A 14,387-nucleotide genomic window follows, 5' to 3' on the forward strand; every position below is an offset into this window, starting at 1 on the left:
GGCTGGGTCTAAAAAAAAATAGCCAATGCCTGCAGCTGCTCAAAAAAGCGGACATTCCCTTGGTGCGCATGAAGAGACATCACAGGCTCTTCACAGTGAGAGACAAATTCCTATCCATTGATAAACTCTCCAGATGTCCTCTCTGAGGAGGAAAGGAACCAATTTTTATTTGAATTCCCCAGAGAAATCCTGGAAGTGGAAAAATGATACTTTGCAGGGCTGGTTATTCTGAGGTCACTGGCATTAAAATTAGGCCATTCTTTGTCTTCATTGTACTTTGATCCAAGTAATAAACAGAAAAACTCAGTTGGGGTCACTCTAATCCCTAATCTGCACGTCCTGTTCCATTTCAGTTTGTTTATACTAATTTTCTCTAAACTCTTGTTGAGTCTGGCTATAGTGTTGAGTTTAAAAATACAAACCAGTTTGAACTGAGAAGAAAAAATTCTGCATTTTGCTATTAGGCACAGTTCATAAATATTCTGAATAAATGTCCTGGGGTTTGATTCTTCATACCCACAAGCCCATAAATAAAGGAGTATTGCTGTTCATGGGACCAAGAGTAGACATTAGATTCTTTACTGCAGCTACTGTAGAAATACAAGCTGTGGGGTGTGTGCGCGGGCGTGTCTGTGCCTGTGTGTGTGCCTGTGTGCACGCGTGCGTGTGTGTGTGTGTGCACGTTTGCCTGTTGATGGTTTAGTATTTTATTGTCTTCTAAGTATGACTTCATTTTTCTTATAAAATTGTCTCCACCTGATTTAATGGGATTCCTATCAATTTTGTTTGCTAATTCAGTGACTTATCCAAGGGGTCCAGTGTTCTATGTAATGCTGGCTAGTGACAAAAGCTATTTCACCCATGAGGGCCATGTTAAAACAATCAAAGAATATTGTGTAAATTTTGGAATCTGGCTTGTGTATCTGTATCTGTAATTCCTCAAGTTCCTGGGAAAGAAAACAAAACCAAGAAATTTTCAATGATTTAACCTTTTTTACAGATGAGTAATTTAAAGAGTCATAGAAAATTATTTTTACATATTCCCCCAAAGAGAATAATTTATACAATGTTCTATTTATATCGTGTAGTTTTCTAGGTATTCCTTGAAGGAAAGAAAATCAATGATTTTTAAAATAATATCTAATTTTTGTCTCTTTTCCATTTTTTAAAGATAACCTCTGAGTGTTAGTTAAAACTAAACCATAATATATAAATGAAATTATAAACTCTATAATTTTTTGTTTTTAATTTATAAATAAAATACTTGAGGTAGATGAAATTGTAATAGTTGAGTTTAGTTTAATGGAAAGAAGGTTGAAAAGCCATCCATTCTCAGCCGCCTTCCTCTTTACAAATGATCAGGAGAGGGAGGGAACTAGCTATTGAACTATTTTCTCCACAGAGGATAAAAATACAGACAGAACCAAACTGTCATGCTATCAATTTTTTCAACTGAGTATTAAGATTTCCTTAACATTTCTTTATATCAAATGAAAAAAATACTTAAAAATTTATTTTCATCAAAAAAATTTAATGTATCCCCATCAAAATCCAAACGGACTGTCAAATTACATTCTCTCATGTGTTTCCAACAGCAGCCTGCAGGGTTAGGACATGATACAAATTTGTTCAGGTTTGAGAATATTAGCGTCACACTTAAGCATGTTTTCTATGGGAGTGAGTTGAGAAATATCAGTGGTAATAAAAATCTCCCAATTAAAAATTCCTTTTAAATGTCAGTAGAGTTGGCGTATTTGTAGATTTGCTTTACAGAAACTTTTCCTCCTGAGAACATGGCTTTACCACATTTCCTAAATGATAATCAATGGTTATTATTCATAGATAAAACACTATGCAGTTTAATTTTGTCAGGACTGTTCCTTCTGTCATTATTCCATGCTACTTCTAAAAATATTATTGAATTGGTACTTTAAAGAGCTGAGTTTGTTTCTAAAATAAGGATAAATGTATGTTAGTATATTCTTCATTTGTTCTGTCTTCTGACAATTCTAAATGTTGAATTTAAGCACCTCAAAAAATAGATTTCAGTTAGGTAAAGTATTAATTTTTAATAGATAGGAAAATATGAAGTTTAGTTAATAAATCCTAATATTAGGGATTTAAAAAATAATTTTAAAAAGTTTTAAGAGTTCAATGCTAATTCAATTCAATTGCAGTATCACAAAACATGAAAGATTCTGAATATAACTTTGAAAAGGTAAAAATCTAAATGTACCTTCTCAATTATAAGTTAAAGATTAGGTATGACACACACAGTTTTAATGTTAATAATATATATTATTTGCAGTAATGAAAACAGAAACTACAGAAGTGAGAATAGCATACCTATTTGCAAGCATTGGTTATAGAATCATTATGAGCTTGAAAAGTTATTGGCTATTCTAATGAGGTCCCCAATTATATCTGCTTTATGAGATTGTTGCCCTATTATGCTCATAAGATTGTACATGACTAAACTTCTGGTTGCTCAGAAAGATAATTAACAGCATCACCACATTCCTAGTATTTTTTATGAACTGGGATGGTTATTTTCTTTTTGAAGTTTTAAAAACTTCAACCATTTGACTAGATGCATTACCTTATGTCAGAATAACAAATAGCTAACTGATATCATATTACATGTCTACACATCTCTGAGTTTCACTTAACATATGTACTCTTTTTTAAACGTCATTTAATCTTTAGTTGTGTGAAATCTACTGTGATGATCATTCCCATTTTACAGATGTGAAAACAGACAAGATAAGAAAACCACTGGGGATGCCTGGGTGGCTCAGTCAATTAAGCATTGGACTCTTGATTTCAGCTCAGGTCATGATATCAGGGTCATGAGATTGAGCCCAGTGTTGGGCTCTTGGGCTCCTGCTAGGTGTGCTGCCTGTTGGAGATTGTCTCTCTCCCCCTCTGTCAGTCCCTCTCTCCTCACCTGTACAAGCACTCACTCTTTCTTTCTCTCTTTCTCTCTCAAATAAGTAAATAAATCTGAAAGAAAGGAAGAAAGGAAGAAAGAAAGGGGAAGGAAGAGAGAAAGAAAGGAAGAAAGAAAGGAAGAAAGAAAGAAAGAAAATCACTGAAGATCAGATAGTGTGCGCTATATCCAGGGTTCATCCCAAGCCTTATGATTCCAGTGCTTGTGCACTAGACCTCTACATTTTGTGGAATATAAAAATCAAAGAGGCCACATCTTGGAACCACAAAGTACTTAAGAGAAAACACGAGAAAAACAATATGAACAAAGTTCCACCAGTGGCCAAGTGTGGGCTTTGGAATAAAATAACTTGCGTCTAAATCCTAGTTTTGCCTTTTTTTGCCTGAGGAAACCAAGATTTGTGATTTAATCTCTTTTAGTTTTGGTTTCCACATCTATTGTAGGGACATATTATCATCACCTGTTGTAAGAATTAAAGCCCTTCATATCTGTGTAATATGCTTAGTATAGAAGCATAATATTCAATGTAATCATTATTGCCAGTTGTTAATATTCATCTCAAAACAAAGGTCTTCATAACTACTTTTGCTCAAGCTCCTTTCCTTGAGAGGAGAAAATGAAAAAAGAGGACAATCAATTTTCTATCTGGTAACTGGTCCCAGTCTTATGAGTCAAAGGACAATTATACGGGTCACTGAGAGTTGAAAAAACACCCCAAGGGCATTTTACCAATAAGCTGCTTCTTTTGGCTCTCCCAGGATAAAAATATGGTCCCTTCTGTTTCTTTTATGTCCCTGCTGTTCCTTTTATTCACCAGATCTTGCGGTTGGACATAGATCTATGGTAAGACATGTAATTATATAAAACAGTTCTAGAAGTTTCCCTTAATGATGATTGTATTGTGCAATATAAACCACAGTCATGATATCTATTATCTATTTATCTCTCCCTCTTTCATCTTTCTCTATAAATCATGAACTCCATTTGATGTTGTCATATATGTGAGAATTTCATTTATTGTTACTCATCTACTTTTTTCTATTTATTTTGTGATTTTTATTTTTAATGACCTATGTGACACTATTTACATCTGTGCTGACTTTATGCCCTGCTGTAATTACAGTCTCAGTTATTCAACTGTCCTTTTTCAGCAACCTGTACAATGTCTACAAATGAACTTCCAGACAGCTAGGTATTCAGTATGGCATGTCTACTATAACTGGATCCTGAATTGCCACCATCTTTCCTAATAGTTAAAGAAAATAATTGAAGAAGTATGTATGGGTCTATTTATGCATTCCACTGGCAAAGTTTTGATGATTTACAAAGCGGTCGTGAGAGGAGAGGAAAGCACTGAGACAAGATGATTGCACAGTGTTCTTGCAAGCTGCCAGCTTGAACAGATGAAGCCTTCATGGCAGATAAATTCCACAAATAAACAGGAACACCACATGAAGTCTGGAAGTTCCTGCTGATGTTGGTGTCAAATTTTGACATGCAGTAACACTGCTGACTCCTGATCTCTCTTCCTTTGGTGTTTTCTTTTTTTGCAGGCCATCAAATCTTCTTCTGGACCAAAGCAACGTCGACATCACTACCTTCCGCACAACAGGTGACTGGCTTAATGGTGTCCGGACAGCACAGTGCAAGGAAATCTTCACAGGCGTGGAGTACAGTTCTTGTGACACCATAGCCAAGATTTCCACAGAGTAAGAGAAAAATTTTAAGACTGAATGATTCTGAAATTTCTGCTGGACATACATGTTTTGAATTAATGAGCTATACATGTTAGCTGAACCTCTGAGGTTCTTACTGTCCTCTGTAACCGCTAATCTGGGTCCTGGGTCTCTTTGTCAATGACATCTTCTAGATTTATGTGTGTTGATGTCTTTTCTCCCTCACCATAGCTCCCCGCAATAGGTGTGTTTGTTGAATTATGACCTTTCTCAGATAGACCAACAGATACATACCCACAGATACATACCCACTCCCAGCCCCAATGACCCAAGTTCTTAGTTCAAGACATAAGAAAACATAGCATGATGATTACAGCATTCCTGCATTTGTGATTTTCTGTTATTTATAACAAAGCCCAACCTCTATAGAAGAGGAAAATTAAGGACTAAGTGGATAAGTTGGCGTATAGGGAAACACATTAAAGTCTAAAAGTAGTTTCATAAATACTAAATAATTGTATATCATCACCTATTATTGACTGTCTATCCTGTGAAGGGTATCGTGTTAGAAATTGAAGTTATAAATATGTTTAAGACATAATACTGTTTTCCTTAAAAGGCTTATAGTCAGATTGGAAAGACAGGATATGCCTAATTCATATGCATTAATTAGTGTTAATTTATGGTGTCATGTGTAAAAGTCAAATATCAAGTATAACATGCTGTGCTTCTTAGGGATTTTTGCTAATAAGAATTCTTTGATATAATAAGAATTCTTTGAACACATGGGTCTAAGGCAAAGAGGGTTTATAAAGAATTAATTGAATCCAATATATAATCAATAAAATTGGTCCTCATTCATAGGAAGTGGAAACGGAAGAGCCAGAAGCCATATTCTCCATCTCTCTGTGAAAGAAAACCAATTTAATAGACTTCCTAATGTAACTGCATTGTTTTTCTTTTTTTGCATAGTGACTTTTTTTTTCCATGCACAAGTTCCTTTAATCTTATCCTTGCCATTCGATATCTTAATATTCAAATGTTGAATACTTAAAGATTTTAATTGTCACCCTGTTGGTCATTTAAACATAGTCACTGTGGAGAGCAACAGATTAGATGTCAAAAAGGAGTGTACAGTATAATTAATAGAGATACAAGTGCCTAGCAAATAGGTAAAGCTTACCATGTATGATATAGCATTCCAATCGGAAACACAGAAGTTCACAAAAAGATCTTTGGGAAGGGAATGTTCCTATTGAAGGAGAATTTGCTCTTAGAAAATAAACCCACTCCAGTCTACTTGACACATGTTGGCTTTTCTGTATGAAGTGGAATGTAATGTTTATTGAATAGACTTCTGACTCAACCAACAATACCATTTGAGTTTCTGTGGTAGTTATTTTGATCAGACACAGTCTCAGGATATATTAATGTATTTAAATATTTTTATAAATTCTTATTTTAGTAATGTAAACAATTAGGGTTATGCTCTACAAGACACCTGCTTCAGAGCACAGAGGCATAGCAAAGAACAAACACAAAGTTGGACATTTCTGCACCATTGCCAGATTTCCAAAGACAAAGGTATACAAATGTTTATTCTCCATCAAATATCAACACTCAGAGCTTTTAGATAATGAAAAAGCATGCTAGAGTGGATTAGCAGAGCACTGTTAATATGATTAACTGCTAGCTCACAGTTTAAATAGAGTCAGATGTTGGGAGCTGTGAATGTGGTAATAAGGCTATTTGCTTAAAACGATGAAGTAGTGGCATTTGCTCTACTTCCAAGTTTGGGATATGTTTGTCTCCACACTCCATTGTTGGACAGTGAGCTCTTTTTGGCTGTTGAAAATATTTTAACTTGTTATTATTTGAATGACCTGTGAATGTACACGGAAGTTGAAAGCTGACTTTTCCTGGGAGACTCTGCTCTTTCAGATTTGTCCTTCACACTAAGCCAGATGGTTCCACATCTCTCTACTTCAATCCCCACAATGTTCTTTCTCCTGTCCTATCTCCTTAATGCAGGTACAATGTAGAATTAACAGCTATTGACCTAAAACTCCTTGAAAATAATTGTTTGTCTTAAGGATCTCTGCGATGTGCTGTCCTTCATGCTCCTAGTTTATATAACAAAAATGAAAATGTTTTAAAAATACATAATACACAATATGGGGAAACTGAATGAGGCAACATATTTACCTCAAATACTATAAAATATTTAACTTGTTATTTCATCCTACCTTTTGCAGTCTTGGACTTTTTTGTTTAAATGCAATTCTTTTGTGTCATCCTGACTCAATTCAGAAATGATTCTCTTGACAAAATAACTCTAGAGATTCTTTTCAAATAGGACAGAATGCTTAAAAAAGGATATTGAGTTTCTTTTTTTTCTTCTCTCCAGACCTTCAAGTTACAGGAAAAGGGTAAATAGAGCTTCATATCCAAGTAAATAATTATCTATTTCAGTTAGTGTAGGGACTTCCTTGACACACAAGCTAATCAAGTTATCTAATTTTCAAATGAAATCCAGAAAATATGCAGTTTCGTTCAGTCAAAATAACACGTTTTAAAATATTATTGCATAGCCTACGATGGATTTAGGGAGGTTGATGTGAAATGAGAAGAGAGAACGAGAAAGGGCAAGAGTGCTTACAGAAACTGGAGAGAGCATTGAGTGTGTGCAATGAATATTAGGCAAATTAATTGCTACAGGTCATTATCCTGCACCCTTGGATGCCATTCTCACAGTGTCATCACCTATCTTTTGCCTTTGAAGTGCCAGCCAGATAGCTTATTAACCTCTGGTCTCAGTCTTGAGCTGCTCTTTAGACTTGAACTTTTCCACTGCTCTTCTGAATAGAGTAGTGAAAATGAGATAAGCACATGGGAATGTTATTTAGACTACAGGAGCTGATGTTTACAACTATTTTGGACGTGGCAGGCTGGTGGGTAGGAGAAACGTTGGCAGGGAAGGGAGGCTAGGGACATAAAAATCTAAGCTAAGGTATAACCTAAAGAGATAATTACTTTATATTTTTTTGAAGAATCCTTTGCATTGAATATATACAAAATTATGTATTATTTATTTACATTGGGTCCAGGCACAGAATCTGAAATAGTTTTATGCAAGAGATTTCTTGAGGAGTGTGTTTAAGACATACATCTATTAAAAAAAAAAAAGTGATGAGGGGGAAAAAAGTGATAAGGGGGACAATGGGCTGAAGAACACTTGTCCCTTCCTGTTGGAACAAGAGTCATAGAGCTGGGCAAGTCATGAAAGTATAATATAGAATTGGAAGAAAGATGAGAGGAGAAATACAAAAAGATTGAGGATCTATTGATTTGTACAAATATATTTATATCTCCCTGTTTTCTGTCTGTAAATTTCCATAGTTAAGGATAAGTGGGGAAATGCTTTTTATTCATTTAAAAGTTAGATCCATGGTATATAAAGAAGCAAACCCCTGTACAACACATATTCTCAGAAGCAGGGATCAACATATGTAAATAGCCTATGTTACTCTAAGGGAGAGTTTCATTATCCACAGTTACACAGAGCGGCAAGTCTGGTGTCACCGTATCTACCCACTAGCCTTCCTGGTGAAGCAAGGCTGCTGGAGGAAACTCAGAGAAGACTCAGACAAGATACAAGCTATACACTGAGAATTTATTAGCCCCTTGAATGGTAGCAGGGAGGTAAGAGCAGGTCATCAGGATTTCATTCCCAGCCTAGGTGATAGGAATGCAACCCCATCTTGGTTAATTTTCTGTAGCAGATGCATAAATATCATGTAGATTCCTTCTAAAATGGTTATCCAGTGTCCGCTTGTACACCTTTGTTGCTTGGGAACCCATTTTTTAAGAAATCAGTCGGTCCATTTCTGTGTAATTGAACTCCCAATTTTTCTTTCTTTTCTTTATGATCAAAATGAAAGAGGGCCTTCTGTATGTTTGTGTGTGTGTACACATATTTGAATGCATATTTTTCCTTCTGGCCATTCTCAGTTAGCCTGGCATTCCTTGCTAAGTGATACTTTACTCCTCTATGGCCTTCCCCAGGTAAACGTATTTTAGTCTATTTGTTTATCCTTCATTAAGTAGATATTGAGCCACTACTAAATGATAGCCATTGTTCAAGGTGTGGTTGATAAACAGAGTACAAAACCGACAGGAATCCCTGTTCACATGGAATTCACCTTCTTATGGGACAAGACAGAGAATAAAGAAAATAAATCAGAAGGAAAGGCAATAAGCTGTTTGGTGATAAATGCTTTAGAAGAAAATGAAACAAGGAAAGAAAATAGGAAATGCAGGTATGAGTGCAAGGGGGTTTGCAATATTAAATAGGAAGGTCAGTTAAGGAGTTCTGAGAGGGCTATGTTTGAGTCAAGACCTGAAAGAGGTGAATTTTTGAACAAATACTTGAATCAAGGTAATTTAATTAATCATTTCCACATGCTTAGCTAAGTCTCTCCCACACCCAAGTGAAATTCCTTTTGTTCTTAAAATCTTTATTTTTGCATCCACAATAAAAAAAAAAAAAATCTTTATTTTTAATGTCTGGTTTCTAGGTTTCTAAGTCTAAACTATTTTAAGTTAAATATTTTTGATAAATGGAAATAGATCCTAGTCACTACTTCTACTTGGAAAGGAATTTATACTTTAAAGAAATTGTTTCAGTTGTCTATGGTTATATAACTAACTACCTCAAAACCACAATTTTATTGTATATCATGATGTCATCAGTTATGAATTTGGGCAGAGCTCAGGTGGGTGATTCTTCTACTTAATGTTGGTGTTGACTGAAGCATTCATCTAACATGAATCTGGTCTAGTCCAGAAGGTTTGAGATGATTTCCTTTATGTCTGCCCTGATGCAGACGGCTACATAGCTGACAGTGTAGACTAAATGCTTACACATTGTTTCTCCAATGTCATAGTCTCAAGCTAGTCAGACTTACATGGCATCTCAGGGCCCAGTGATGGTGTCTCAAAACACAAATGGAATATTATAGTTTCTTGAGACCTGAACATGGAAACTGACACAGTATTACTTCCAACATGCTCTTGCAGTAAAAATAATCCCCAAGCTAGCCCAGATATAAGGAAACTGGATAATGACCCACAAAGAATTTATCATCTATATTAGTTTCCTAGGACTGCCATAATAAATTACCACAAACTTATTATCATAAACTACAGAAATTTATTTTCTCACAGTTCTTGGAGGCCAGAATTTGGAAATCGAGGCATTGGCAGGTCCATGCATGCTCCAAAATGTCTGGAGTGGGGGAATCTTTCTTTGCCACTTCTGGCTTCTGGTATATTCTAACATTCCTTGGCTTGCAGCAACATAACTCCACAATCACTGCCTCCATCTTTACATGGCCTTCTTGTCTGTGTCACTTTGTGTCTAAATATAGTCTCTTTGGATTCAGAGCCCACCTTAATCTAGTACGATCTCATCTCCATCCTTGTCTTGATTATATCTGCAAAGACTCCATTTCCAAGTAAGGTCACATGGTGAGGTTCCAGTTGGACAGAAATTTTGAGGGGACACAAGTCAATCCATTAAACCATCTATTCTTTCATAATGATGGAGGTGGAATGATCAGGATAGAGTACATGGATGATGCAAAAATCAGAAAATTAGGTTCAAAGCACTGATATATATGATTGTGCAAGCTTTGTTGATTGAAAATCTTCTGCTTATATACCATCCAGGAAACCAGGATTCTCACCACACATTTTCTTCTTTTTTTACAGTGACATGAAAAAGGTTGGTGTCACTGTGGTTGGTCCACAGAAGAAAATCATCAGTAGCATTAAAGCTCTAGAAACACAATCAAAAAACAGTCCAGTTCCAGTGTAAAGTGTAATTTCTGGAAGAAAGTGGTGGCTGTGGAAGATCTAGTATCATTCTACAGACAGATGATAATGCTGGAGATGCTGGTGGCAATTCCAAGCCCAATAAGACACTCAGATATGAATACAAATGCCTTAACATGGAATTGAAAGACTCTTTATTTTCCCCTATCATTTAGTGGATGGGAGGGGGGTATATTTTGTTTTGTAATTGCTTTTTTATATTAGTTGATGGGTTAAATTAAAATTCTTCAGCGTGGAATGATGAAGAACTAGCATAGAGCCATTGATCATAAACTGATTATCATAAAAGCCGAACAAGTGTAATAACAAAATGAACATGGTGGCTCTGTTTACTAATAGCCACAAAAGAAAAGACTTGTGATATTTTTATACACAGAAGAAATCTGTAACAGGTATTTTGTTTCTTTAAAAGCAAGCTAAATAGAGGAGTTTATACCTCAAGCTATCTGGCCATATATACTACCTTTTTCATTGTTTTTTTCTCTTTTATCTGTTAAAAGCATTTAGAAATGAAGTTTGTAGTTGTTTTAAGTACTATACATTTTTAATTGTTAGCTTCTTAAGTATTACCATGTAAAAATGTGTCTTAATTTTGAAGAAAAGTACATATTTATTTTCTTTTGAATTGTTTTTATAATTTTCTATTTATAGCATGATGATTTAATTTGGATTTGTTACAGCCAAGTGCCAAATGTTCTTTAAAATTGTCAGCAGTAAGAAACATGGTAAACTAGACATGGGGAATGATGGGTTTCTTTCCAGATTTTCTGAACCATCCACTTCTATGTACCTATATCTATATATAAAAAGAAAGAAACCAAACCCCTTCCCTGTTCATACATTACTTAAATCTCAGTTGAATTATCCTATCCATTTTTGTCTCTCCATTTATTACAAACTGTATGCTCCTAATTTAGTGTAATATACTGGCTTGTATGTAATGGATTCTCAATGACATACCTGCCCTGCTCTGGTGCTTAGGAGACCATCAACTCCCTCCATTAGTAAACAAGCTACATTGGAGCTCCTGATTAGAGAATAGCTACACTGGAAAAAATTAGAATCCTATTTAGATTGCTGCATTAATTGGCAACAAAGCCTAGAGGCCAATACATGAGTTAAAAAAATCACTTGCTGACTGGCGTTGAAATGTCACTTAATATCTTTGCTTAAACTTGTTGAACTATTTATAGGGAATAATGAAAACTAAACTACTCATCTGTGTCACTGGGGTTTAGTTAATTTAATTAAACATTGTGATCATCAATAGCAGGTATTATTATCTTTAAGAGTCTTCCACTGAAATGCACCTGTTGTAATTTTGGTGTATAACTTAGAAGCATTGAACTTCTCTGCATTTGTTGAGCATCTGATTTTCACAGGAGCTGGTTATCTAGCAAATGACTCAAAAATCTGTAGACAATGGAGAGATCTCTCATTGCAGGAACTTAGATTTACTATTCCATAAGGGCCAAATATGAGTGTATTCAGTAATATTTGAAAAGGTATACCTGATGGAGATCTAGCGACTAATATATTGTGAAGAAACATTTTAGCTCTATCTATATTCTTTCTAACGCTGATAGGATCATGTTATGGGAATAGACATGAGAAATGCATACGTCACAAGAATTGGATGAATAAATCAAAGCTGCAACCCTTATGTTCTTATGCACAATGGAACACTATACATCTTACAGTCACAGATCAAAATTCACAAGTGCTAATCTGTTGTAAATTTAGTGTAATAAAGCTTAGGTTGTGTTCCTTCATGTATGAGATTATTTCTTAGATTTCTGCAATATTCCTTATAGTAAAATCATCCTACTAGAATTCTGTATTGGATATATAAGAGCATGAACTTTTTAAAAAGATATATGCGGTTATGAAATTAATTACAAATTTCACTTAAGCCTGCTAGAAGCAGCTAAAAGACATTTCCTTTCTTTCTTTCTTTCTTTTTTTTTTTTTTTTTTGTAAATCAGATATTTTGTTTGTGTTTTGGAATGTTCATCAAGACTTAAATCTGGCTTCAATCTCATTTTTTCCCATACTAGCATTTACTTTCTTAGGTACTATTCTGAGAATACTCAAAATCTGTGCATTTCATGAATTAATTGAAGTTGAGATTTGCTAGATCTATTTCACTTCTTTTGGCTGTGGTTTCCATTTGAAAGTAGAGATTGTATACACAGTATATTGCTCTTCATTTTTTCCACTATTTTTCTATCTGACCTCTTATAAATTTACTTTACATGCTTTTTACTCTGTACATATGTAAACATAACAGTGTACGATTCTTAACTGTGGAGTAGAGGTACTAGAATGTTGATGGCCATCTCTTTGTATAGAACCTGCATTGACTTTCAATAAACATGAAAACACACTTCTTCACAATGTTATGTACCATATTATCTGTTTTGTATCTTAAATCTGATTTACATATATTATTTATTTCCGGTAACTCATGCAGTTTATGCTGTGCTAAGTATCAATTAAGCCATGTATAAATGTGATATGATTGGCAATATGTATTTACTTTAAACTTGTATTTTCAAAAATTACATGTTTAGTTTATATCATACAATGTAGATGGCCTCTTACTAATGTAAAATGATTTGTAGTGGAAACATTTATATTTTTATAATAAACATAATGAAAATATTTTTTACAGATTGGAATACAGAAGTGGTCTTTGAAGCTTTTTTAAACATTATAAGATATGTGCTTATTTAAATAGCAAAATAATGAAATTTATATAAGCCACAAAGAATGTGCTTCTGTTTCTTTTTTCTCCAGTAGTGAGGAATGTTCATGTTATATAATCCATTTTGTTGTCTAAATCTCATTATCAGTAAGCTAGAAAAAATAAGCAGTAAGTATTACCTTTATCATTAAAAAACACAACTTTATTCGGCAAATATATTTTGATTATAAGTAACGAAAAAACAAATTAGCTTAAGGAGAAAGAGAATTTTGAGCTCACAGACCTTATGTGAATCATTTTGGGAAGAGTGAAATACTGAGATTGGCAAGTACTTAGTCATGTGCTTACCCTTGGAGTCAGTGGGTGGGGACAAGTGGATGGAATTGATGATCTACAGGATTAGAGGTATCAAAGTGGTTTATGTCCAAAAGAAAATCAGCATGTCATTTATGAAAAAAGAAGGAAATAGTTTTGGACAGGTCAATAAAACTAAAATGAAAAACAACCACAACTGCAGATACCACTTAAGAAACACCTGATACTATTTATAAAGTAGGTCCATTGTCATTTGCAATCTATTTAAAGAAAATGATTATACATGAAAACCAAAAAAAGCTAACTAATAATATAAGGCAAGATGAGTGATCAAGAATTCCATAGAGACAAAGTCGATAGGGAGAGATCACAAAACAGGTCAGATTAAAGCTTATATTAAAGGAGAAATAGTGCTTGATATCATTGACTGGAATAGGCAATAACTTGTAAGCAGCAAATTAGCTAAATAAAGGGAAAGAGGTAAAGAAGAATATATTTATTCATTCAATAGACATGTATCACTATTATGAAATAGGTGTTTTGTTATTACTATTTGTTTTCAAAGCAACTCATTCAATCTTTTCAACAGTCCTGTGAAAATAGATTACTCACTTTTAATATGTGAGGGAATCAAGGTTTGGAATGTCCCAGTCACCTTCCCAAAGTAATTCTACTAAGTAGACAAATAGATATTTTTCAAGCTGGAAACTTCTTATTTTGTGTTAGTTTTATAAAATAATTGCTGCTATAATCCAAAAATATGCTCTGGGGAGAGTATCAGTGACAATTTGCAAAAATGGTTTGTGGCGAGGCTATCATAGATTATTCAATGTTAGAACTCTAC

The 14,387-nt window shown here is 34.4% G+C and overlaps 1 protein-coding gene across 3 annotated transcripts in view; it reads left to right on the forward strand.

Annotated features, from left to right (window-relative positions):
• Nucleotides 1–13,202, forward strand: part of EPHA3 (EPH receptor A3) — a 354,910-nt gene extending 341,708 nt beyond the window's left edge. For all 3 annotated transcript variants that reach the window (XM_032882231.1, XM_032882232.1, XM_032882233.1), the window contains exons 16-17: nucleotides 4,504–4,659; nucleotides 10,399–13,202. In XM_032882231.1, the coding sequence (XP_032738122.1) occupies nucleotides 4,504–4,659; nucleotides 10,399–10,504 (262 nt within the window). In that variant the 3' untranslated portion in view covers nucleotides 10,505–13,202. The remainder of the gene's footprint in view (nucleotides 1–4,503; nucleotides 4,660–10,398) is intronic.
• The last annotated feature ends 1,185 nt before the right edge of the window (nucleotides 13,203–14,387 follow it).

The sequence above is a fragment of the Lontra canadensis genome, unplaced genomic scaffold (genome assembly GCF_010015895.1).
Source record: "Lontra canadensis isolate GAN:19392208 unplaced genomic scaffold, GSC_riverotter_1.0 scaffold80, whole genome shotgun sequence".
Taxonomy (NCBI): Eukaryota; Metazoa; Chordata; class Mammalia; order Carnivora; family Mustelidae; genus Lontra; species Lontra canadensis.